This window comes from Scardinius erythrophthalmus, assembly GCF_964197995.2.
Source record: "Scardinius erythrophthalmus genome assembly, chromosome: 3".
NCBI classification, from domain to species: Eukaryota; Metazoa; Chordata; class Actinopteri; order Cypriniformes; family Leuciscidae; genus Scardinius; species Scardinius erythrophthalmus.
This window is the reverse complement of record NC_138223.1, coordinates 34,804,311-34,828,669: the sequence shown is the minus strand read 5'-3', so window position 1 is coordinate 34,828,669 and position 24,359 is coordinate 34,804,311. Positions and strand designations below refer to the sequence as shown.

The 24,359-nt window shown below is 39.3% G+C and overlaps 1 protein-coding gene across 1 annotated transcript; it reads right to left on the bottom strand.

Annotated features, from left to right (window-relative positions):
- Window positions 1-1,194: 1,194 nt before the first annotated feature.
- On the bottom strand, window positions 1,195-24,276 carry vwa11 (von Willebrand factor A domain containing 11; the record flags this gene model as incomplete). The annotated part of the gene is made up of 16 exons (XM_081360239.1): window positions 1,195-1,704; window positions 6,291-6,450; window positions 6,567-6,700; window positions 10,411-10,679; window positions 10,771-10,863; window positions 11,652-11,801; window positions 13,033-13,165; window positions 13,305-13,478; window positions 13,581-13,697; window positions 16,857-16,969; window positions 17,347-17,516; window positions 17,992-18,178; window positions 19,789-19,917; window positions 20,244-20,337; window positions 23,661-23,939; window positions 24,091-24,276. The coding sequence occupies 16 exons, from the start codon at window positions 24,274-24,276 to the stop codon at window positions 1,327-1,329; spliced, it is 2,766 nt and encodes a 921-aa protein (XP_081216365.1). The 3' UTR covers window positions 1,195-1,326.
- Between the last annotated feature and the right edge of the window lie 83 nt (window positions 24,277-24,359).

Sequence of the window (24,359 nt, the reverse complement as noted above, 5' to 3'; positions counted from 1 at the left end):
AAATTCAACTGAAAATGCAACTTTTAATGACTTCTGCAGTCTCAAAATTATGCAACCCCTTCATGGCAAGCATCTTTAGTACTTAGGAGAACACCCCTTTTTCTGTTATGACCTGCTTCAAACGAGATGTATAACCAGCTTCTGTCAGGGTTTCTGAGGAAATGGAATCTTAGCCCATTCCTTAATGGCCTCCAGATCAGTAATATTCTCAGGTTTGCGTTGCAAATGCCTTCAAATACCACCAGAGATTTTCTATGGGGTTCAAGTCAGGTGACTGTGATCATGGCCACTGTAAAATCTTCCAGGACTTCTTCTGCAACCAAGCCTTGGTGGAATTTGAGATATGTTTGGGATCATTGCCCTGTTGGAAGGTCCAATGACACCCAAGCCTCAGCTTCATCACAGATGGCATGACGTTTTCTCCTAGGATTTCCTGATAAACAAAAATGAATCCATCTTGCCTTCCACATGCTGCAGGTTTCCAGTGACAGAGGATGCAAAGCAGCCCCAGAGCATCACCGAGCCCCACCATGCTTAATTATAGGCAAAGTGTTCTTTTCAGCACAAGCTTCATTCTTCTTCCTCCAGACATGTTATGTAAACAACTCTGGTATGCATTTTAACATAGGAATAGCTGCTTGAAATCTTCTAGATTACATGTTCATGTTGCAAAATGTACTTCATCATTCAATGCAAACACAAAACAAGATAAGTTATTTAACATGACTTTGTTTATGGTGCATAACAATAATGCATCACAAAGTATGAATGTCATTGTCCTAAAGGTTACATTTTGAAAAGTTGTACATTAGGGTAACTGGGCCATAAAATACTATTTCGTTTAATGTTTAGAGTTCTGTGTGTTTAGAGGTCACTGCATATATTTGTAAAACTATATTGATATTCTTTATATTGGTAACATAATGGTTACACAATTTCCTCCTATATTTGGACAAAAAAATCATTTCACTAAACAATCATTTCACTAAACAAATCATCAGAAAACATTTCACTAAACTAGTAAGAAATGTGACAATTATAACTGTTAAAATTAAATCCATGATAATAGGATTGGTCCTATTATCATGGATTTAATTTTAACAGTTAGACTTATTTACAGAAGGGGTCACATAAAACTTTAATCTATGTTTGTAGGTTCTGAATAAGCAGCATGGTTCTTCATTATAGTCCTAATTGGGGTGAAATGCTTTGTTTTACATGATTTCACAGCTCTGAGAAAGCTTTATAAAAATATTTTTACAGACGGATGGAATGAGAAAGAGAATGATAGGATGATTGTGTATTTGGTTGATGGACTCCATGTCATTACAGAGGGAATGCGTCACGTAGAAAAACGTATAAAAGCAGAGATGCCCACAGAGGGAGGGACATGCTGATGAGGCGAGAGCCTGCGCTAGACTTCATGGTGTAACGGCACCTGCCCACATTCCCAACCTTGTCAACTGCGGACAAAGTTACGGAAGTTGAACAACAGGAGGCCTCATATAGACCCATCACACTGTCTTCCACTTCCTTCTGGGTAAAATTTCCACTGCCTTGCTGGATGGAAATGCTCTCGATGCCTGTGCCTTTACCGTCTGTGATGCTGACAGACAGTTCCCAGTTTGATGAGCTGCAAGAGGAGGCGTAGCAAGTACCCTGTACATCGACAATTTCACATTGTGGAGGTGTCAAGTCAGTCACCTGGGCGGAACAGTAAAGGATGAGTTAAAACAACAGCTTACTGAAGAATAACTTGGCATATACAGTGGTGGTCAGAATTGATGGCACCCCTGGTAAATATGATCAAAATGGCTGTAAAAAAAATAAATCTGCATTGTTTATCCTTTTGATCTTTCCTTCAAAAAATTAGCAAAAATCGAACCTTTCATTGAAGTAAAAGAATTGAAAGTGGGGAGGAAATCACATTATGGGCACCACTAGAATTTTTTTTTACGAGTAAAATATCTCTGAAGTATATTCCCATTAATATTTACCTTTATTTAGCACACCAGGGTGACTAGGAACATGAAATTGTCTAGCTATGACTTCTTGTTTCACAGGAGTTTAAATATGACGAATACACAAAGGCCAAATCTCTTTAATCATCCATCACAATGAGTAAAACCAAAGAATATAGTTCTGACGTGCATCAAAAGATTGTTGAGCATCACAAAATAGAGAGTGGTTGTAAGAAAATAGCTAAAGAATTGAAAATCCCCATTTTGACCATCAGGGCAATAATTAAGAAGTTATAATCAACTAAAGATGTTACGAATCTGCCAGGAAGAGGACGTGTGTCTATATTGTCTTAATGGACGGTGAGGAGGATAGTTTGAGTGGCCAAAGACTCTTCAATAATCACAGATGGAGAATTGCAGAGATTAGTTGAGTCTTGGGGGTCAGAAAGCCTAAAAAAATGATCAAACAACCCCTACATCACCACATGTTGTTTGGGAGGGTTTCAAGAAAAATCCTCCTCGCTCCTCCAAAAATAAACTCCAGCATATTCAGTTGTCAGACACGACTGGATCTTCAAAAGGGACCGGATTCTATGGTCAGATGAAACAAAAAAAGGGCTTTTTGGCAGCAAAACCACCAGATGTGTTTGATGCAAACAGGGATAAAAAGTACCCCATGCCTACGGTTAAATATACTGCTAGATCTTATATGTTCTTGGCCTATTTTTTTTTTGCTGGAGGTCCTGGACTTCTTATTCAGATACATGGCATTGTGGATTCTATCAAATATCAACAGATAAAAAATCAAAACCTGACAGCCTCTTCTAGAAATTATAATGGGCCGTGGTTGGATCTTCCATCAGGACAACGGTCCAAAACAAACATTAAAATCAACACAAAAATGGGTAACTGAGCACAAAATGAAGCTTCTGCCATGACCGTCCCAGTTCCCTGACCTGATGAGTGGAGTGAACTGAAGAGAAGAAGCACCAACATGAACTTGTGAATCTGAAGGATCAGGAGAGATCCTGTATGCAGGAATGGTCTCTGATCTCTTGTCAGTTATTCTCCAAACTCATCAGCCATTATAGAAGAATACTCAGAGCAGTTATCTTGGCAAAAGGAGGTTGCAAAAAGTGTTTAATAACAGGGAGCCAATAATTATGGCCAGCGTGTTTTGGAGAAAAGCATTTATTTTATAATGTGATTTACCCCGAACTTTCAATTCTTTTACTTCAATGAAAGGTTAGATTTTTGCAACATTTTTTAATGAAAGATCAAAAGGATAACCGATGCAGATTTATTTTTTACAGCCATTTTTTTATCATATTTACCAGGGGTGCCATTAATTCTGACCACCACTGTATATAATATATAATATTTATAATATACATTTACATTTATTTGATTAAAAACACAGTAAAAACGATAAAATTCTGAACTAATATAGCAATTTTAAATAAATTGTTATTTATTCCAGTGATGGCAAAGCTGAATTTTTAGCATCATTACTCCAGTCTTCAGTGTCACATGATCCTTCATGAATCATTCTAATATGATGACTTGGTGCAACATTTCTTATCAATGTTGAAAACAGTTGTGTTGCTTTATTTATATATAAATATACACAAATATTTTTGTGGATTATTTGAGGAAAAGTTTAGCAAAGAACAGTGTTTATTTAAAATATAACTATTTTGTAACAATGTAAAAAAAAAAAAAAAAAAAAAAGAAGGTAACTTTTGATAAATTTAAAGGGATACTTCACCTCTGGGAAGATGAATGTGTATTTAAAATAGGTCATTTAAGTAGAAGAAATGTGAAGAATTTTTTTAATTTAGAGTTTTCTAGACTGAGAAAAGCCAGAAAATGTATTTTTGGCTTATGTGGATGAAAGACAACAACTCCCAGAATGCACTTGCTTCGCTGCCTAAAGGAGGCCACGCCTACCGGTAAGGGAGCGCAGTTGAAAACAAACAACAAGGCTAGCCTACGTGATAAGTTTGCCAGGGATTTCGAGATCGTCCGAAATGTCCGGGATTCGGCTTTTGCGTTCTACAGTCGCCATTCATTCATTATGTTTACTGTGGCGAGCAGGATGAGGCTGACGGCCGCGGGAGAACGGCGCGAGGCCGGTGGCGTCATTACTGAGACGCGCCGGGTCTCGCATCTCTCACGGAGGTGCGGGAATTTTCTTAGCAATGGTAAAACGCACATCAACCGATCACTTGTTTAGCGTTCATGTAAACACTACATTCAGATTCACCAATCGGAATGAATTCAGTTAGATTGAAACAAAATGTGTGCATGTAAACAATGAATGGCGACCGCAGAACGCAAAAACTGAATCCCGGACATTTTGAACTATCTCGCCCGCCGGACAAGTCCGGGAAAAGGAGGATGGTATAACCCCTATTTACTCAGCTTTCTCCTACTATTCAGCTTTCTCCACAGAACAAGAGCCTGCTAGCTTAGCTTCCAAAGAAAGACGGCTGACACTGACACTGTACATTCTGTGAGCGAGATCCCACCCTCTATGGGCGGGTTGAAAACATGCGGAACAACGCCATCTACTGGCTGTAGTCTTTAGCCTCTGGCCAAAAAATCCTCCGATGACGCAAAATGATGATTTTTGCGTCATCGGAGGATTTTTTCCAGACAAAAAATACATAAATCTCTTGTCTCAGGGGGATATGAGGGTGGAAAGCATGGTAATTCGAAAATACTACAGGTTTTCTACTAATACAAAGCTTAATGCTAAATCCTGAAGTATCCCTTTAATGCTTCCTTGCTGAATAAAATAATTAACTTCTTTAACCCTCTGGGGTCCTTCGTTTAACAGTCACACTTGAGACCTTCGGGTCCAAATGGACCCGGAGGGCGGGATTAATATATAAAAAAATCATAATATATTTTTTTTTTTACTTGTTTTTTATAATATTTTTTCTTTTCTTTTTTGGTGTTTTGAGATAATTTTATGATTTATAATTAATATTTATGCAATAATTATGACCCATTTTTTCCCATTGAATATAATAGAAATTTTGTATATATATATAATTTTTATTTTATTTTTTATTAAAGCTGTATTTCATTTTAGAGTCAAGCCTAGGCCTCATGAAAGCAATTTTTGAAATGAGATGGGCGCCAACTGGTGGACACACTGAGCATTTTTATCACGCAATAGCACATTTTTACCACTAGTGGATTTACAGCTCTCTGTAGAAAGGCTTGAGAATTCTAGTGATTTTTGCCTGAACAGATTTAGTCTGTTTTGCACTCTTGATGTTTTAGAGATTCACCCCTTCACTGTTGAGTCCTTTTTTTCTGCATCCTGGCTGATTTGTAGATTGTATGCACAAAAAACTCTGTGTTTTCATATTTTTGACAATTTCCCATTCATTTCCTATGGGGGTCATTTTTGACCAAAGAGCAGAAGTGTGACGACCACTTAGCATGCTTGGATCATGACCTCAATATTTTTTGTGTGTTCACATACCTAATACCATAAAAGTCACCTAGTTTCGTAACATTCCGATGAAGCTGTGATTTTTAAAAATTCAAAACAGATTTTTGTAATCTGAATTTATTAGTGTGTATGTGTATAAAAGTGTGTTTGTGTGTGTGTGTGTGTGTGTGTGTGTGTGTGTGTGTGTGTATGTGTCTGTTTTGCACTCTTGATGTTTTATAGATTCACCCCTTCACTGTTGTGTGCTTTTTTTCTGGATCGTGGCTGATTTGTAGATTGTACGCACAAAAAAACTCTGTATTGTCACATTTTTGCCAATTTCCCATTCATTTCCTATGGCGGGTCCATTTGGACCCGAAGGTCCTGAGTGTGACTATTTTTTTTACAACCACTTAGACTATTCAAATCCTGTCCCCATTTTGTTTGGGTGTTCATACACCAAGTACCAACAAAGTCACCAAATTTCGGACCATTCCGATGAAGCTATGATTTTTTTTTTTTTTTTATTTAAACGCTTCGGGTCCATTTGGACCCGAAGGACCCCAGAGGGTTAAAAAGAAATCATAATTACCACACACTTTTGAACGTTATATTAAATATAGGTCAACCAAAATTTGTTTTGTGTGGACAATTATTTGCTGCCATTGAAATTTAGATCTAAATGATCCATTTTCCTATTAATTCTGTCATGTTAACAATTTTGCATTTTGGTGGATCTGATAAATATAATTGTTTGATATTATTGTTTGTTTGCTTTTTTCTACAGCAAAATCAGTGGAGAATCCATGACTGAAATGACTCATGTGTCTTGTGTTTTGTTGAAAAATAACAATAGTCTTTCTGAAACCATGTGAGGTTACCTTGGAGAGAACAGAAAGGCGAACGACAGCATAGTTAGAATCACTTCCTCCAGGTCCCTCTGCCTCGATGGTTAGCGTAACATCTGTGCCTGAGACCGTATCAGCAGGAGGAGTGAGAGACACTGTCCCTTGAGCACTGCCGCCACTCTGCAGATTGAGCCTGCGATGACAAAGAAACAGAACTGTGGATCAGAGTTTTGCTCTTGATAAGAAAAGCAATAAAAGCTTGTTCGTCAATCATCACTGAGTGATTTGATAAGTAAGTGGAGAAATTACGTTGATGGATGTATGATAGTGATGTTTTTGTCATTTTTGGCAAGAATTGTGTAGGTACCGCTTGATCCGTTGGTTGTAACAGTAAAATTTAGTTTAAATTCTTGTCCTGGCAGCATGGAGCTGTCCGCTATTGCCTATAGATGGAGACATAAAACCAAAGAGAAGACATTCAATTCCAGAAAATAGCATTATTATTAAAATAGATTTGTTCAAACAACTAGTGAGCTGCCTACTGCCTTCTAAAGGAAGTGGTCTATGGAACCTTGGAAGCGACCGATTTCCACACAAGAGATGTCGCTGCAAGTGGGAGGTAAAGTTATTTTGATTAAAGATTACGAGGGCACATTAATAAAAATAAATAAATATGTGCATGGATAAAATGTCCATTTATAATAAATACTGCAATATTCCATTAAAAACAAGAATTGTGGATTTTCATTTCATGGTGACTTTAAATAAGCATAAAAATACAGCACACAAACAAAGATTGAGCATAATCAATTTCTAAGTTAAATTAACTAGTTTTGTTGATAATTTTTAAGGACAATGGGTCTCATTCACTCACCGTGTATATGCACACATCTGAGTATAAACGTTTTCACAAACAAATCAAGATTCATCAATAATTTGATACTAAAATATATTGTCATTTTACAAAAAAATATGAACAACTGAAACCTGTTACGTAATGCAGACAAGGAGAGGATGATGGGTGATAAACAGGGCGTTTTATTGAACAATAAGTGGAGTGTGGGTGACGAGGCAGATGAACACATGAGGGAATGGATACACTAGAAGGACGAGACAGGGAGATAGTCCACAATGTGAAAACGAGACTGGACAATGAGCTGGGGTGAGGTGTCTGTAATAGAGGCAGTGATGAGGGTAATGATGAGGTGGAGGTGTGTGTGTGATCATGAATGACGTGCAGGTGAGAGCTAAGGGGGTGATGGGAAATGTAGTGCAGAGGAGGTGACAAGGCTGATCTGTGACAAAACCACATACTCTGGGTAATTTTATACATAGATATTTCATCTTACAGTAAGTATGTTTCATCATCAAGAGTACATCTTTAGAGAGTGTGATATGTTTGCTGAGAGTGATACAAAATTGTTATGAAAAGGTTGTGCATTAAGGTTTGGGTGTTTAAAAAACAAATCTTCCATCACAATAAGTGTATTGTGATTGTCAAAACATTTTAGTTTAGTAACTAAGCTGAATTTTATTAGGTTTAGTGACAACATGTTACAATGTTTACATAGTACAATTTCTTATAAGCTACATTTTTTTATCATTGCTTGACACAAATTTCACGATTTCAATTCAGTTAAATTCTTGTGATTTGATTTAATATTGACTCATTTGGATAAATAATGGATTAGGTAGGCTACACAAGATAGGTGCAATTTTTTCTCAAGAAAAATAAATATCTCATGCTAATAATGCTCTAATGCTGTAAACAGAGAGCCCTATCAGCTGGTAGTTTTATTTAAGGTTAAAGGTTAAAAATAACTCAAATTAAATATAATGCGTTTTTTATAATTACAACAACTTTAATGATATAAGTAAAAATATTAAAAAATATATATGTAATATAGTACACATATTTAGCAAAATACTCTCTATAGCTCTTTTTTTTCTAGCCAACTAACGTGCTATAGCCTATATTATGGTCATTATTGCTTTCCTGAGGTAGCCTAAATGTTATGTGACATAATTGTTCTCCAGCTGTTTTATTTACCCCTTTCCGCAGTTAAAAAACACTGATTGATAAATATTATGTATGAGGAATATACATTTCGGTAAGTTGTACTGTATCTTTCAACATTGTTCATTCGTGTTTATTTAGGCTACTATTAGCTAGTAGAGATGATCGGTTCATGTGCCGCTAGGGATCTGTCGCGTCACATTTACAAGCGCCAAAACAGCATTTATTGTTTGAATTTCGTAATAAAATTGACAGAATCTGAGAGCTGAGACTTTTTTTTATATCATAAGTAACCTGCACTGTCTAGTCTGACGGTCTCCGTGTCCTCTTTGCTTTGCGATTTTTCTGTGCGTGCGAAAATGGATGTGTTGCGTGAGAGCATGTGAAAAGTGTCAATTGCTTGAGTCTCACGGTGAATGCGTGAGAGTTGGCAGCTCTGGAAGTTCGAGTCACATTTGTTCTGAGCACATGGCACAAGGAAACACACATGAAAAGCCATGTCCTCACAACAAACATGACTAGAACACAAGCACATGGCCAGTAAAACAAATCACAATGACAATCTCCTGTGAATATCTAGCCCCGCCCATCTTGTTACATGATTATTGGTTCATTTGCCCCACCTGTCCTCCCTCGTTCGCTCTCCCTATTTATTCTCCTTGTGTTTGCAGTCCTGTGCTGGATTGTCATTGAATGTTCCCTTCCTTCCTTCTCACTCTCGGGGTAGGTTTTGTTTTATTTTTATTATTAATAAACCCCATTATTGTTTCTTTATGATGTTCCCATTTCTCACCCTGGTCCCTGTCATGTCTAACCCTAACGTCCCCAAATCTGACCAGTCTGCTCTTCCTGCACTGCCGGCTCCACCCAAGCATCTTGCCTTGCCAGCTCTGCCTACCCATTCGACTCTGTCCTTGCTGTCTGCCTTGCCGGCCCCGCCCTTGCTGCCAGTCATGCCAGCTCTGCCTATGCTCCCAGCGCCGCCCTGGCTCTCAACTGGGACTCCAGATCCACCGGAATCCGCCTGGTCCGTTCCACTAGCTCCGTCCTGATCCTCTGTCGGGTCTCCAGACCTGCCGGAGTCCGTCTGGTCCTTCACTCCAGTCCTGGCCTGGCCATCTGTTGGGGTTCTTGATTGGCTGGAGCCCCCATGGTCTGTCCCTTCGGTTCCACCCTGGCCTTCTGCCAGGACTCCAGACCCGCTGGAGCCTCCCTGGCTCAACCCGCCCGTCCCTCCCTGATTCCTCCTTATGATTTTGTGGATGTTCCCGCTGGCTCTGACTTGGCTCCCCTCCTCTCCTTGTTTCTGTAGTTTGATCCCTTTCTGTCTTATGTTGTCATGTTGGTGTGCTGGTCTTTGTTCTTTGTGATAATCCTGTCTTGTGTTGTCTGCTGTGTATCGGTCTTGTGTTATGTTCCTGTCTTGTTTTCGGTGTGCCTCATTAGGGACCAAGTTTTTCTTGGTTTTGTGACAGAGCCCTGCCACTCCTGTATTTTCTTGTCTGTCTGTGTGCCTGGTTTCATGTTTGGTATCGGGATTCAGACATTCATGCTCAGTGTTTGTTTGTCTTCTGTCGTGAGCGCATGGAATGAGCATTTGCTCGTTCTTGTGCTCTTCTGTCCGTGTGTTTTGTGCTTTCATGTCATGTTTTGTCTTGTGCTGTGTAGCTTGTGTTTTACACTAGCTGTGTGCTTTAATGTTGTCATGTTTTGTGTGAACACGTGGCTTAAGAGTTGGTTTAATTGGTTCATTTGCCCCACCTGTCCTCCCTCGTTACCTGCTTTGTTTGCTCTCCATATTTATTCTCCTTGTGTTTGCAGTCCTGTGCTGGATCGTCATTGAATGTTCCCTTGAGTGTTTCCTAGCTCTGGTCGAGTAATGTCGTGTTAATCTTTCTGCTTGTCATGGTTTCCATTCAGTTTTCTCAAAACTTGTGAGATGTACCAAAAGTTAGACAGCATCTTCAGATATGCTGCCTCTTAAGATAACTATTCTTGTCAGAGTTGAGTGAAGAGGCAGCATATCTGAAGATGCTGTCTAACTTTTGGTACATCTCACAAGTTTTGAGTGGCATAATAGATCAAATAATTTAGTTTTGAAAAGTGTCATGTTCCAAAAAAGAATGCAGTTTGTACCTTGACAGTGACTTTGGACTGAGACATCTGTGTGGTGGTCTGCCTCTGGAACAGGCTGGAGACAGTCTTGTCTTTTCCTTTTAGCAAGACCACAAACTCTCCTTCTGGAACTTCTTTCACAGTAACTAGGAAATCTCCACCACCCATTTTCTCTATGGTTCCATTAGACACTTTGACCCCAGACACCTCCATGAGAGCGACCTCATGCACCTCTAGAACCTCTGGACCTTTCTCTCCAGTCAGTGTTAGTAGCAGCTTAACTGGTGAGCCTGAATAAAGAGCAAATAATTATAACTTTTTTTTTTGTTTTTTTTTTTTAATAAGAATCGATTCATAGTTGACCACAACAGTGGTTCAAACCTGCTGATGGCCGCCCATCAATGACAGCATATCCAGGATGAGGTCCTTTGAATTCCTCCACAAAGTCGTAAATGAATGTAATCGCACTCTGACCTGAAAAATGAATGTTCTTTTAAATTATTATTTTTTTTTTTTTTACTCTCTACATTACAAAGGCAGAAGAACAGGTTGGCAAAGACTTGGGGCCCCATTTTAACGATCCAAGCGCGTGGTCGACTCTAAAGCGAATGGCGTAAGTGCACTTAAGGCGTGTCCGAATCCACTTTTGCTAGTTTGACGATGGGAAAAATGGTTGGTTCGCCCCATGCATGGTCTAAAAGTGTTGTCCCTCCATTCTCTTAATGAGTAATGGGTGTGTTTTGGGCGTAACGTGCAGTAAACCAATAAGGGCGTCATTTCCTTTAAAAGCCAGTTGCGCTCGCGTCATGGTGGATTCGCTATTTACATGGCGGAATTTGCAAGTGGAAAGACTGAACGCTTCTCCAGAGAGGAAACGGATCTGCTTGTGCGCAAGGTTAAAGTGTGCAAGCAGACCATCTACGGGACAAGCCGGATTCCATTATCCTATGTACACAATAATAATCTTTTACATTTGTAATCCTTTTATTTTTAATATTTGGCATGTTTGTGTGCTGCCTCAAAATAGCAACACGCCAACAATGCACCTGAACACACCTCGTTTTCAGACCAGCACGCCCATGTGCACACAAATGGGCGCAAATGCATTTGCAATTTAAGCAACGTGGTGCAGGACATATGATAACTGCGTTGGGCTGAAACTAGCAAAAAACACTTGCCTGGCACCGCATTGTGCCGTGTATGATAGGGCCCTTAGTCTTTTGTATTGCATTGGTTTATTAAATATGTACATGATGGCTCACCAATCACTTTTATGGTGTAGGCTCGAGTTGTCGTCATGTCAATGTGCCACAGGCCCATCTCAGTTTCATTTAATTGGATCCGTTGCTGGTTTCCTACACTCTGAATTGTTCCCAGAGGTCCGTTGGAAACAGTGTTAGATTGAGACACACCTGGAAGCAAGTGCATTAAAATAGATAATAGTGGAAGAACTTACTTTTATATCTTATATTGAAGCTGTGCATAATAACAATCAACAATCAATCAAATGAGTACAGCACAATATAATATAATCAATTCGCAACACATACTAGTTTTACATTTTTATTTAGTGTTTTTTCTTTTTTTTCTTTTTTTTTCAATAACTTACATTTCACTCTAACATTGTTAGTTTTAATAAAATTTTCAGATTTTTCTAGATTCAGTTTATTTCATTTGTATGGCTGCCAATATTAATATGCTAATTATTTCAATTTCTCAGTGTCATTGTGACCTAGTGGTATTTCATGTTTAATGCTGGCAGGCTGCAAAGGTTTCAAGTTTTATAATATAATAATATATATAATATCATAATATAAGTGTGCAATTTTCCTGCCTCTGCTTTTGATATTAAACCTTCTGGTCATTTATTTTGATACGTTTCTTTCCCCATTTCTGGTTAGACAGGAAACGTGCATGACACTACGACTTATCCTGGACTAAAATGAAATTAAGATGATACAAATTTATCGGGATAGCTGAAATTCAAAATGACGGCTAATGGGGCCTGTAAATTCTAAAATAAATGTTTAGTCGTCATGTTAATTGTTAATATGAATATTATTTAAAAATAATAATGCATAATATATAATTAATTCTAAAGTAAAGGTAATGATAACCCACTAGTATTGACTCGAGTATTACCAAATGGAAGGAATTACTAATTATTTGGATCAGTATTCTAAGGAAAAAAACATGATAATTCTCTAGTATTGATTGAAATCATAGCAAACTTTTGAGGTTTTTGTAAAGTACTGGATAGTAATTCCTGCTGATGGTTTTGGTAACACTTGAGTCATTACTAGTGGGGTACCGTGATCTTCACTTTAGAATACTGATCCAAATAATTAGTAATTCCTTTAGAAGGATGTAGTAACATTTGAATCATTACCATCCAAAACTTTACAAAACCCTCAAAAGCTTAAAATGACTTCAGTCATTACTAGTGGGTGACCATGATCTTCACTTTAGAATTATGGAAATTTTTTTAAATCAATTTTAGTTAATTTTTGTATCATGAAAATGGTTTGGTTACAAACAATATTTTTATGTTAGTTACATTTTTATTTTAGTTAACAAAAATGCTTTAATTTAGTTTTCAATAATATGTGGTTCGCATTCTACTAAAAGCAGATTTGAATTTACCTGTCGGGCTGCGTAGGTTGAATGTGAGGCTACTTCCTGTGATGTAGATAGTAGTGTTGGACACAGACTCATCCAGTAGGAAGGAGAAACTCTCCACACGTCCTGGATCCCTGGAGCGCTGAAGAATTGTCACCTGACAGAAGAAGACATAGCGTGCAAACATTTGCAAGGAAAAAACTTCGGCTTTAATAATTTATACCAGTAAGCTGTTATAACTGTTTTGTTTGTGAAATATTTACAATTTCAAAATGACTATAAGACGCTGATCATACCAGGGTTGAAGTGGAGGTATCAACAATGATATCAGTGGCTTGAGAGATACTGGACTTGGGGACCTCAATGGCTTGACCTCCAGAGGCCATGGCCATGTCATAATACACATGAAAATCTGGCCCTGACTTCAAAGCCCTTCTCCTCCTGCTATATGTCGTCATGAAGAAAGACACCTGAAAAGAGATGGCGAGAGATGAAAAAGTGGGAAACTAATGGAGGACTGGTTAAAATGTTGATGGCAAAGACTGAAAGTGAAACAACGATGGACAGTTTACCGTAGACTTGGTGCTGCGGATGAGGGCGGTGATGATATTCTCCAGGTATGTATCCTTTGGTGGAGCGTCGGTGAACACATATATTTGCGAGGAGGAGGGAGCGCCTGTCAGAGCCAACTGCGGGAGAGACAGAAGGTTAGAAAATAGAAGAACCATGTTGAGTGGTCAATAAAAACTGCGCACCTCTGCCCGCCCACAGCCCTGGGATGGAAAGTTAAAGTCACCCATCCAAGACCTGTAGGACCACTTCAGCCCTCGCAGGTCAGACGGGCTCTGCCCTCCACTCCATGGCAGTCCTCCAGGTTTTTCAGGCCAAACTCCTCCACTCCATGAACGTCTGGCCCTGACCCCGCTGCTTTCAGAGAGCTGAGCAGCCCAACAGACTTGGCTATGTGCGCTACAAAGGCAACTGCCCAGATGATCAACCAACTCAGCAGCCCGCAAAGCCCGCACCTTTCATCACCCAGTCCAAGTCAGACTCTAAGCCTCAATAGACGCTCTCGCTCCGCCAAGCACTACCCTTTTCCTGAGACTCAGAAGCTCCTGAGCCTCCTACAGCCGGATCACCCTCCAAAAAGTCTCGAGTCTGCCCCCCAACTCCTTGTTCCAGGTGTTGCAGGCGATGTGTTCGTTGCAAGCACTGGGTCCATTCATTTAAATGTTCACGCACCCATGCAACTCACCGTTGTTATAGCGGACAAAATAAAAAATATTGAGAACTTTTCCTCTTCCCAATATGGACTGTATATGGCTCCACGCACCTTTAGGAAGTGCATGGATATGGCCCTCTGAGACAGAAGGGAATAAGCATGCTGAATTACCTCAATGACTGTCTCATATTGGCCCACTCAGAGGCTGAGTTGAATATTCACAGGTCTTTGCTCCTCAGCCATTTGGAATGTCTGGGACTCAGGATCAACCTTCCAGTCTTCCAGCCAGAGTTGGCCAGCTCCTTCCTGGGAGCAGTTCTCGATTTGGCCCAAAGGCGGGCCTGGCTCTCCACGGAGCAAGCTCTATTCTTTCAGAGTAGGGGTATCACTCCCCCTCAGAGCATTTCAGAGGATACTGGGCCTAATGGAGGCTGCATCATCTGTAATTCTGCTGGGCCTGCTACACATGTGGCCCCTGCAGTATTGGCTGAAACCACGGGTTCCAGCCCACCTTCGTTTCAAGGTGGACCACGGCTATGTCATGGCCCTGGCCCCTTGGAAGGACCCCCGTCTGTACCAGACCAACGAAGAATTGGAGTTGATCTCCAGAAGGAAGGTGGTCTTGACAGATGCCTCCAGCACGGGTTGGGGAGCTCTGTTCGAGGGCAGGGCGACATCCGGCTCCTGGTCGGGCATGGACAAACAGCAGCATATCAACTGCCAAGCAATGCTGGTGGTTTTTCTGGCCCTCAAAAACTTCCTACCAAAACTGAAAGGGCACCGTGTCTTAGTCTGCTCTGACAACATGGCAGTAGTGTCGTACATAAACCACCAAGGTGGACTCAGATCGAGGTCTCAGTACAAACTGGTGAGATGCCTCCTCTTATGGGCACAGCGCAACCTGCGCTTCCCCTGTATGCCTTTCCCCTGGTCGCGCTACTCCTTCGGGTCATCAGACAAACCAGGGAGGACAGACTGAATATGAGCTTTCGATGAATGCTGCCCTTCTGCTAGCCCTAGCGTCAGTCAAGCAAGTGGGTGACTTGCAAGCACTCTTTGTGAGCCTTGAGTTTGGGCCAAATGACTGTAAAGTCGTCCTCAAACCAAGGCATGTTTACGTACCTAAGGTGCTCTCCACTCTGTTCAGAGCACATGTCATTAATCTACCTGCTCTTCCTGTTTTGAAGGACGAGCGAGAGTTGCACTTACTCTGCCCGGTTCGGGCATTAAGAGCGTATATCAAGCGCTCTGCCAAGTTCAGGTAGTCAGAGCAGCTTTAAGTGGGCTTGGGAGGATGCACATGCGGTCACAAAGCAAAGATTATCACACTGAATAGTGGATGCAAATGCGCTAGCTTTCGCTTCTGTGGGCCGCCAGTGCAGTTCCTGTCTGTTTAGCTGAGCCTTGAAAAAAGCTTTTACCCAACAGCCATTTTTGAACTGAATTCCCTCTTCCCTGCCTCTATCCCCCCACAGCTGTTTCAATCATTTTAAACGGACATGTATGCCATATTGTTGCTATATCATGCACAAGACACTTTAAGCTATTTTTATTGTTTAACTTATTGTTTTTATGTGGGTAATATGGATGAATACAGTTTGATTTCTATGAGAGATATCACATTTTGTTGTATACAACGCACAATGCGGCGAAGGTCAGACTACAGCGCGATGTGCGTACAGCAGAGAGGCTGACTGGACAGAGGCAGCTGTCACTTAACGACCTGTATGAGGCCAGAGTCAGGAAGAGGGCAGCTAAAATTGCTCCTGATCAGTCCCATCCAGCAAGTGACATTTTTAGGCTGCTTCCCTCAGGAAGAAGGTACAGGGCGGTGAGGACAAGGACCTCACGCCATCTAAATAGTTTTTTTCCAAGAGCCATTTCCCTTATGAATAGCTGATCCAGCAGTATTTTTGGACTATTTTATTATTTGATTGATTGTTTTAGGCATGTTTTTTGCAGCTATACGCATATATGTTTGTGTGTTGAGTTTGTGTGTTACTGATGGCCATATCAAATTCCTGTGTATCTGCTGATGCATTTGGCGAATAAAGTGATTCTTATCTTATCTTATCTTATCTTAATGACAATAAAGGTTAAACTAAAAACTAAAACCACAGCGATCTGTCATGTCACATTTAAGAGCGTCAAAACACCATTTATTGTTTTAATTTCATGATAAAATGGACCGATTTAGAAAGATAGCACTTTGTTTCTTTTTATAACAAGGCACAAAGCTATTTGCGATTATTGGATGAGAGGTGCACTACAAATAATGTTTAGTATAGGGAAAAACTGCAGACCTGGCAACCCTGGCTTGAACTGTGGGTGTTTCATAGGGTCAAATTGAGCCTGCTTTTATATGTAGATGTTTTTAGCTGTTAATGCCTTATTGTCACATTAACTTGCCTTAAATTTAACACGAGAGATTTTCTTGTGAGTTGCAGTCGGTCATGGTTTTACCGCACACTTTTGATTGACAGGATACAATCGGCACTAATCATCGGCTGTTTTTAAACAATCGAATGGCTGATAGTGAAAATAATAGCTTTTATCGGCCGTCTGATACCGATTGTTGGCTGATACATCGGTGCATCTCTAGCTGAAAGGCCACACAACACAGTACCTGAAGTCCTGATAGGCACATTTCTGGGAGGTCTCCTCCTCCTTTAGCTTCGAGCATGGCGATCTCTATCTTCATTACATTTGGGTCTGTGGTTCTTATTAGTGGTCCAAAAACTGCAAATTCATACAAATTGTATCTGTAAAAAAATAAACCACTTTTTCCATAATAATTGTAAAAAAGTACATAATTGTACAGAGGCAACATTATAAGCCACCATACAGGCACATTCCCAACACGAAGGCTGTTCCAAAAAGTACCAAATTCTAAGGCAGAATTGAATTTTTTTCTTCACAGAGAACAAGAAACTCAGTGGGGAAACAATCTAAGATGATGAAGAAATGATGCTATTAAATAAACCTATTTTAAATTGCATTCAATAATGAAAAGTATCAATAAAAACAGTTTAGAGTAATTAAAAAGGTTTATTTTTACTAAATATTTCTATGTGATATGTATTCCAGTGCTTAATGGAAACCCCTTTTGCACTCACCTGGATCATTAAACGGCACCAGAATATATTCAGATGGTTCATCTTGAGTCCCTTTCTTACTGTCAATGATGTTGAAGGCGACTCTCTTGGCTTCTGCAATATCCTTCGCCATACTGCCTGTGGTGTCAATCACAAAAGCCAGTACTGCAGATCGTGCAATACCCATCAGCCTAATGGAGGAAAAAAATATTATTCTGGTTAATGGTTTTTACATTTGCATTCACATTACATTTATAATTATATACATTATTTAGACTTAGAAATTAGGAATGCTACATACACTACCATATAAAAGTTCGGGGTCAGTCTTATCCAAACTTATTCTCACCAAGGCTAAATTTATTTGATCAAAAACACAGTAAAACAGCACTATTTTGAATTATTATTAACGTTTTAAATAACTGTTTTCTGTTTGAATATATTTTAAAATGTATTTATTCCTGTAATTGCAAAGCTTTTAAAGCAGCCATAAGTCCAGTCTTCAGTGTCACATGATCCTTCAGAAATCATCATTCTAAGTGACAATTTAATAGTCAGTTTAATGTGTCCTTGTTGAGTAAAAGTATTAATTCCTTTGAAAAAAAAAAAAAAAAAAAAAGAATATTTGAATATGTCTAAAGGTATATAAGGAATTTATCCCCATACCGAAGGTAGTCCTTGTTTCCTACAGCTCCACGTATGTCCTCCAGCAGCTCCAGGGTGGCTTCAGATGCCAGGTTCACAGCATTATTGTGTAGATCAGCAGTATGGGAATGGCGTTCATCTTTACTGATCCCACCTCGAGGATTCTTGGTACTGCTGAAATCAGTATCCCCACCATGGCTACATTTACCTTTCAAAGAGAATATAACTAAAATAATAAACAATAGAATATAACTAAAAATGAAATATGCTTAAGAGAGTGTACCGTTATATTCTCTTTACAATAAGTTTTCTCCTTTAACTTGCACCTCAAAAGGTTTGATTTGCTGTGCTTTTGTACATTTACCTTTCACATACGCATAAAATACAAATAATGAAATTGTAACACTTAAGAATATTTTTTCTCCAAATCCACACACTTCTTCCACTTCTAATCACTTTTAAAATGTTTCTTAAGTGGGGAAATGCAGCTGATGTCTTATTTTGGTAATTTGGTAAAAAGTTAAAAAAAGTTAGGTTTTGAACTACTAGATGTGTTAGCTCTGCTTTTGTTGATTTTGTTGAAGTTTTGTTGAAGTTTTGTTTTAATGTCTATATTTAAAACAAAACTTAATTAAAATTCATGACAGAATATAAAAAAGCCCCTTTTGACTGGAATAATCTGTTTCTCTGAGATCTACTACCTCCCTTAATCGCTTTAGGCTATCTTTATTTTCTTATCTTAAAATAACCTGTTCATGTTTTTTATTTTTCTTCTTTTTTTCTTCTTTCTTTTTTTGAGAATCCAAGGATTTTCAGTTATTAACTGGACTTATGTTGATGTTACTGATGTATGATGTTGAGTTTTTGTATTTCAACTGTGGTTTGTGGGTGTGGGGGACAGGTTGAGCATTTCTTTTGTTTTGTATATTTGTAAGGTAGTTGTGTTTTGTGTTATATTATTCTGTTTGTGTTTCTAGGACCCCCTTGAAAATGAGATGTTACATCTCAAGGGGCTATCCTTTCAATAAATTCAATATGCTAATCAATGACTAGAAGATGACTACACATAAGCTACCTAAATTCACAAACTAACCATTCAGAAATGTTGTCACTTCTTCTTGAGTCTCTCCATCTTTGTCTGACTCGGGTTTGAACATAAAAGGCTAAAGGTTTTTCAGTGCATGTCTGTGTGAGGTAAAAGGACAAAAGCTCTTGTAGCTCCGCCCTCTGTGCTGGGAGCAGCAGCTCATTTGCATTTAAAGGGACAGACACAAAAACGGTACATTTTTGCTCACCCTCAAAAAGTTAAAATTTTAACATGCTATATAAAATATCTGTGGGGTATTTTGAGCTAAAACTTCACATACACACTCTGGGGACATCAGAGATTTATTTTCCATCTTGTGAAAATGCCATTATACCTCCCCTTTAATTCATTTTGTGTTGTCACAGTTAGTTCCCTTTGGTAAATTTGGACTTTGTTTATTTGAAACCATTATGAACCTTATGAACAAAATATAACAAATTGGCTTTGTTTTTCTGATTAGAAAGAGAAAAAAAAAGTGCAAGATGTGTTAAGAAATTACTTGAGCTACAACCGTACCATCAACATCCTAGTTACAACAACGTTTGCACATAACAACTTAAAACAACTCATTATAGGAAGCTGATAAGACACAAACACAAGTTAATCAGTTAGCTTAAAAAAAGTAGTGGAAGTAGTTAATAATACATTTTGAGTTCACCTTATATTTTGTACAGTATATATGTCCATGCATGTTTCTGGTATAAACATAAACATAAAAAATGTTTACACACCTGGAGGTTTGTCAGAGGAGAACAAGCCCATGTATCCTGAAGTGAGGTACTTCCCATTCAGAATAGCAGGCAGCAGCTGGTTTGGACAGGTACCACTGGCACAGTCACTGCATGTTGGCATTGCAAAGTCTACACATGAACAAATGCACATGCATTATATTTACAGCAGTATACATCACACATAAATCACAAACATGCACTTAATTTACTTATTTGCTGTTTAAGGAACAGTCAACATAGATTAATCTCATACAATATGATATATACTCACCGGTGTAACCTCTTATCAGTTATGCACCAAGACACCTGTTCACTTATCTCCAGTTTTCATTTTAAACATTTATTATTAAGAGCTATTACAAATGAACATTGGACAAGGCAACAAAGATGGTGTTATCTCCACGTTTTTATTTTCCACATATCTCTCATAAATCTTACCCGCTGGCTTTATCTACCTGCAATGTTATCAATTTTGAGATCTGGTCTGATGAGGTTGACATATGGACTTTTGTTCCCTAATTCGACCCAGTTACTGTGGCTATAAAAATCCTGCAAAAAAAAAAAAGAATTAAAATTAAGGAGTAACATAATATAATATTAATTATATTAAAGCTTACGTTACATTAAAGCTTATGTTATATATATATATATATATATATATATATATATATGCCTAGTTATGTCATGAAATGTTGGATGGCACAGGCTAATGGGTCCTTAACACAAACTGATGATATTCACAGCTCAACTATATTGCCAAAAGTTTTGGGACGTCTGCCTTTACATGCACTTGAACTTTAATGACATCCCATTCTTAATCCGTAGGGTTTAATATGGAGTTGGCCCACCCTTTGCAGCTATAACAGCTTCAACTGTTCTGGAAGGCTTTTCACAAGGTTTAGGAGTGTGTTTATGGAAATTGTTGACCATTCTTCTAGAAGAGCATTTGTGAGGTCAGGCACTGAGACACAAGAAGGCCTGGCTTGCAGTCTCCGATTTATCCCAAAGGTGTTCTATTGGGTTGAGGTTAGGACTCTGTGCAGGTCAGTCAAGTTCCTCCACACCAAACTCGCTCATCCATGTCTTTATGGACCTTGCTTTGTGCACTGGTGTGCAGTCATGTTGGAACAGGAAGGGGCCATCCCCAAACTGTTCCCACAAAGTTGGGAGCATGAAATTGTCCAAAATGTCTAGGTATGCCAAAGCATTAAGGGTTCCTTTCACTGGAACTAAGGGGCCAAGCCCAACCCCTAAAAAAACAACCCCACACCATAATCCCCCCTCCACCAAATTTTACACTTGGCACAATGCAGTCAGGCAAGTACCGTTCTCCTGGCAACCACCAAACCCAGACTCGTCCATCGGATTGCCAGATAGAGAAGTGTGTATAGCCATGGAAATCCATTCCGTGAAGCTCTACTACGCACTGTTCTTGAGCTAATCTGAAGGGCACACGAAGTTTGGAGGTCTGTAGCTATTTACTCTGCAGAAGGTTGGCGACTTCTGCGCACTGTGCGCCTCAGCATGCCCTGACCCCGCTCTGTGATTTTACGAAGCCTACCACTTCGTGGCTGAGTTTTTAGTATTTAGTAGTGAGAAAATTTCATGAATGGATTTATTGCACAGGTGGCAACCTATCACAGTGCCACGCTCAAATTCACTGAGCTCCTGAGAGCGACCCATTCTTTCACAAATGTTTGTAGAAACAGTCTGCATGCCTAGGTGCTTGATTTTATACAACAGTGGCCATGGAAGTGATTGGACCACCTGAATTCAATGATTTGGAGGGGTGTCCCAATACTTTTGGCAATACTTGGCACAAGCTGATTGGTACATGTCGCATCTGCAGCCAATGAGCTTGCTGATCACAACATAAATGGCTGTTTAATTAGCGTATAGCAGTTTGCAGCGCGTTTTCAGAGTCTATCTAAAACTCTTCACCTTCCTCAGCTCCACCTGTATAGATCTGCTATGGGTAATTTATATATATGCTTTAAGTGCAGCAGCAGTATGTCTCACATACTCACAGCAGCATATCAGCGTATGTTTTGGCAGTAGCAAGTTCCTGTACTTGCTCTGCAGCAGAAGCAATAATAATCTACAACAACAGCAATAATCAACAGCAGAAGCAGCAGCAATGTAGCAGATCTATTCCGCCAATACCAAATACATTAACATTGTCATATCCATTCCCATGCTAAAAATCTTTAGAGAGTTGTGATGATATATATATATATATATATATATATACACACAAACAAATATATTTTATATTTACTTACTGTATTTTTAAAGGAGACATATCATGCTTTTAAATCGTTCCTTTTTACATATAAATCATACATTTGTGGTCTATATAAAGCGGAACTGCAATGCTTGGGTCTGAATTCCTCATTATTATAGCTCCACAGGCCCCTTTTCTACCCCTTTTCTGATGTGCGTCTGAGAGCAACTCGTTTTGGTGCAGTCTTTTTAAATGCAAATGAGACACGTCATACCCCGCCCCCTCTCCAGGTTGTAGAGGTGACACTCGGTTCAACTCCACCCCGTTCGGCCATTTCTGTAGTTTGATAGCAGAGATACGATTATCTAGCGGCACAGAAACTTTTGGACATCCAAGATTTGTGTCAACACAGAAAACATTTCATCATTGGATAGTTTTTTCGTTTTATTAAAGTGTTGTTTTATGTCAGCTTAATGCCCAGAACAATTTTCAGAAAAGATAAAGCAACTTATTTAGCACAATTCACACGGTAATTCAGGAAAAAAATATCTCTGAATGCTCCACATGAAACTTTGGTGTTCCGACCTTTTACCACCGTGTCGTTTTATTTTGATTAATATGTGCGAGGGAGAGAGAGCAAGACAGCGCCTAGTTTGGAGACGGTGAAGTCTTGTTTACACTTTCGCCTGGCTCGGAAGAGAGAGAGAGCGCGCGCGCGACCGGGTCTCTCTCTCTGCTCGTTCTTTCAGTTAAATATGCGCCCTGTCACAAGCGCAGCAGTTCATCTACATTACTCACCGATCAAATAAGACTTTTGCGGGACAAAAAAAATCGCTTTGGCGGGCGCTAAAACAAGTTCAATGCAGGAAAAACCCTGTTGTTGCTGAAGTAGTTATCCTTGAAGTGCTTCGCGTTCGCGCACACAAAAATGACTTTATGGGTACATTTCCGTTAAAAATAAAACTCAACCAGGCACTTCGAAGAGGTTCTGATGCTGGGAGACGGTGTAATGAAGCGTGTGGGTTACTTACTACATCCAACAACCGAACATTTTGACTTACCCTCTCGTAAGTTCTGCATCTTTGAGCTTGGACTACAAAATCGTAGCGAGAAATAAAAATGGCGGATTGCTCGAAGTGTTGAGCCGGTAGTCGATGTCCTTTTTTGGCAGTTCCGCTGCAAATACTGTGACGTAATTGTTCACAAAACGTCATAGAGAATAGAAAAATCGGAACAGGTTGAAAAATAAGGCCAAAACAGAATATAAAGATATCAACGAAACACCTGAAGAGACTAATTTCAAATTTTCTATACTTCTAAAACCTAAAAATATACAACAAAATGCATTTAAGGGCTAAAAGAGTGGATTTAGCATGATATGTCCCCTTTAAAAGAAGCACAGTAAATGTGTAAATATGACAAATATTCTTAACTGAATGTCTTATATAAAGTTAATATTGAAAGCCAATTTTTTTTTATTTGCTGGAAAACATCTTTTAGAGAAACATGTGGCATCCATAAACAAAATAATTTCTTATAAAAACTATATTTATGTGTTAAAATAGTTTAATGAGTAAAACCATGTTCTTGAGCAATTTTGCAGCAATATGCTTGTCATAGTCTCTGACTGTATCTCCCTCTCACCCACCTGTAGTGTGTGACACACTCGCCCTAGTGTTTCTCTGGCAGACTGAAGGTTGTCAGTGCGGACATTCGCTTTTATGGCTGCAGTTCCCTGAATGATGAGGTTGCGCCCCTCAGCGAAGGCCTCATTATTGAAGTGGTGTGGTGCACTGGCCATGAAATCGCGGTCCAAAAATCCATTCTGCATGTAGATCTGATTCAGTGCCGTACGGAACTTGGCACCCGAAACCTCACCTGTGGCCGTGCCCAGACACGCACGCAGCAGCTCTTCAGGTGATGGGCCCTGTGTTAAAGTGGAAAAATTAAATTAGTTATCATCATTTTGAGTAGAACATGACATTTCTCAAAACAATTATTTGTCTTCAGAAGAATTGCACAATATTCATGTTTACATGTTTACAGCTTTTTATGCCCCTATTTGTACACAAACTCACCGTTGGATTGAATACTCTTCCTTCTGATTCAGCCACTGCTTCACACACCTCGTGGATTTTTGCCATCACAGCAGAACTAGTAATGGTCACATGGGTGTTTCCGCTACCCCCGACTGACACAAAAGCCTGCACCCTGGACACTAGTGTGATCAGGGCCACAATGGGTACTAATGACTTCATGATCATCTGAGTCAAGAAGAATAAAATTCAGCAATTTAATAATGCTTGCCTGTGCAAAAAAGAAAAAGAAAAATAGAAGAAAAAAAGAA